Source organism: Tupaia chinensis, unplaced genomic scaffold, assembly GCF_000334495.1.
Source record: "Tupaia chinensis unplaced genomic scaffold, TupChi_1.0 Scaffold000573_1, whole genome shotgun sequence".
Taxonomy (NCBI): Eukaryota; Metazoa; Chordata; class Mammalia; order Scandentia; family Tupaiidae; genus Tupaia; species Tupaia belangeri.
In genome coordinates this window covers 129,458-131,889 of record NW_006160087.1, presented here as the reverse complement: position 1 = coordinate 131,889, position 2,432 = coordinate 129,458, and the positions used below count along the sequence as shown (strand labels likewise).

Below are 2,432 nucleotides of genomic sequence, written 5' to 3'. Positions count from 1 at the left end.
GAGGTCTACGGGGAATGGGCCGACGAGCATTTCCAGCGGAAACCTGCACTCAATCATCTAAGCCAAGCGTTCTCAAACCTTCTGCCCATCAGAATCTCCCCAAGCACCTGTTAGGAACCCATCTGAGGGCCGAGAGCGTGTTCCCTAAGTCTTGGGACACTCCTCTCCAGGAATTTCTAAGGGATCAGCTCCAAGGTGATTTACTTTTGGGAACTGAGGTCACGTGCGGGCCCTCTTCACCCCGGGCACATCCAAGTGCCTGTGTATAAAACCTCTTCTTCCTGCAGGCTGTCTGCCAGGGCCGGCGGTGGCACAGTGGTGATGCAACCGGACCGCACCGGAAGGTCCCAGCCTTCTCGCCAGAGCCTTGGGGCACGAGCTGAGCACAGATACACACATGCCCATGATCCAGGCTGACCAAGCCTGGAGGTGGATCATGGCAGGGAGACCCGCTGGGGTGCCTGTCTCCACATCTCGTCCTCTCTCTCTACTCTCTTTCTAGTGGAAGTAAGTAAACTCTAAAAAAATAAAAATGTTGGGGTCAGCCAGGGTAGTGATAAGGCAGCTGAATCCCACATGGCCAAAAGTGTGGCTCAAGGGGTGGCGTGATGGTTAAGGCACTGGACTCCCACACTGACTGACACTCAAGCCCCAGACCCAGGGGCTTAAACTCACGCCGGGCGCGTGCGTGTGTGTGCCCAAGTCCCAAGAGGAGAATGGAGGAGAAGGGACTGTGGCATGCCATCCCCCCTGCGGGGTGATTTCTCACTTTCTCATTCTCTCTCTCCCTGTCACTTTCTGGTAAGTACACACACCCTACAGTTACATAATAGTAATAATGTAGACAACCAACCAACCTGCTCAAGGCCCTCCAGAACGGGACCCTTGAGCCCACGTGACCAGGTGCACCCGGGATGCCTCTCTCTCCTCCAGGCTTTGTCACCGCTGCCCTGACCTCCGAACATCCTTCCCAGGCCAGCCCTGCGTGGCTAATCCCTAGTCACCTCTGGCACTCAGCCCTGCCTTTTACTGCTGGGGAGCTGGGCAGGCAGTCGCCGCACCTCGTTCAGGGCTCTCTGCGGTGCAGACGCGGTGTTTGCTGAATAAATTAATTAGGATTGCCTGGTCCAGCGGGGCCCAGAAGAGCGCACAGCCACTGGAGGGCTTTTCCTCCAGCCTGAGTGACGCATGGACGCCAAGGCCTGCCGTGTGCCCTTTCTGGGCTGGGCGGTTGCAGAGCAAAGAGCTCCATTTAGGATCAGACCCGCTCCACTGCTTTTAGCCCCGCGACTTCAGAGTGTCACCGGCCCTGTCCTGAGCTTCGGCTTGCTACTCCGCGGTGCGGACCAGCCCCACGCACGTCACTCACTCGCCCCTTGCTCCACCCACATTAAGCAGTCAACAACTAGAAGCCTAACTAGTAGCCGGCTGTACTGGGCTTGGCTGTGTTGTGTGTCCCAGGCAAGTCTTGGTACCTCCCCTCCGCCCACCTGAGGCCTCCAAACGACCGGACTACACCAGCGCTGGTCAGGAAGGACCTAGCAGGAGCACTGCCCTGGGGAGGGGCGGCAGTCCGCCCCTACCAGCCGCCCCGCCCCGCCCCACACGAGCCTCGAACCTCGGGCCTGGCTCTAAGCAGCGATGCTCCAGGCGACCTGGGAGGCAGGAAGGAACCGAGCCAAGCAGGGCGGGTGGAGGGTGGACGCCCTCCCTCCTCTCTCCCCCACCCCGGCCCCTCCCGGAGGGCCCAGGTCCTTACCACGGCCACCAGGGCAATCCCCAAACCCCGGCCCCCGCCGGCCCAGCCCGGGAGGGGCTCACCAGCCCTGCGGTCCAGACCCGGAGCGACCCCAGCCCCTCCTCCCTCCACCCCTGCCCTGACGCGGGGCGGAGGGGCCTCTTCTGGAGAGAGCAGCTGTCTCGAGTGCAGTTCCGCCGTTTTATTTTTCCTGGGATACTCTAGGGGATGTGGGAACAGCCACAGGTGTGGTGAGGGGAAGCCCCCACCTCCCCTCCCCAGCCGCGGGGAAGGGGGAGGCCCAGGCGCCCTGGTTCTGGGTTGGTCCAGCCACTGTGGTCCCTGGGCCCAATGGGCTGAGGGCTGAGGGTGGAGCCCCTGGAGGGTGGGGCGGGCTCCTAGGCGGGTTCGGGATTCTTCATAAAAAGCCACGAAGCTTGATCCCCACGAAGCCCAGCCCCGCGGGGGTGGGGGGGACGCAGAGCCCAGATGGGGGACCCGGCCCGGCCTGGCCCGTGGGGGAGTGATGGCAGAGATGGTGCCCGTGGGGAGGGGTGGGGACAAAGCGTCGGACCAGGAGGACGAGGTTCCAGGTGGGGGGCGCAGGGCAGAGGCACGGCCCCCAGCCCGGCCCGGGCGCCCTGGCGTGGGGTCAGGAAGGTAAAAAACCCACGTGTGGCGGGCAGCAGGGCCG

At 62.7% G+C, this 2,432-nt stretch overlaps 1 protein-coding gene across 1 annotated transcript in view; it reads right to left on the bottom strand.

The window, feature by feature from the left end:
• Nucleotides 1-1,631: 1,631 nt before the first annotated feature.
• The window catches only part of DLGAP3 (DLG associated protein 3), a 75,422-nt gene continuing 74,621 nt past the window's right edge, over nucleotides 1,632-2,432 (bottom strand). Inside the window, 1 exon segment of the mRNA XM_027775560.1 lies at nucleotides 1,632-1,655. Coding sequence (XP_027631361.1) covers nucleotides 1,632-1,655 — 24 coding nt within the window.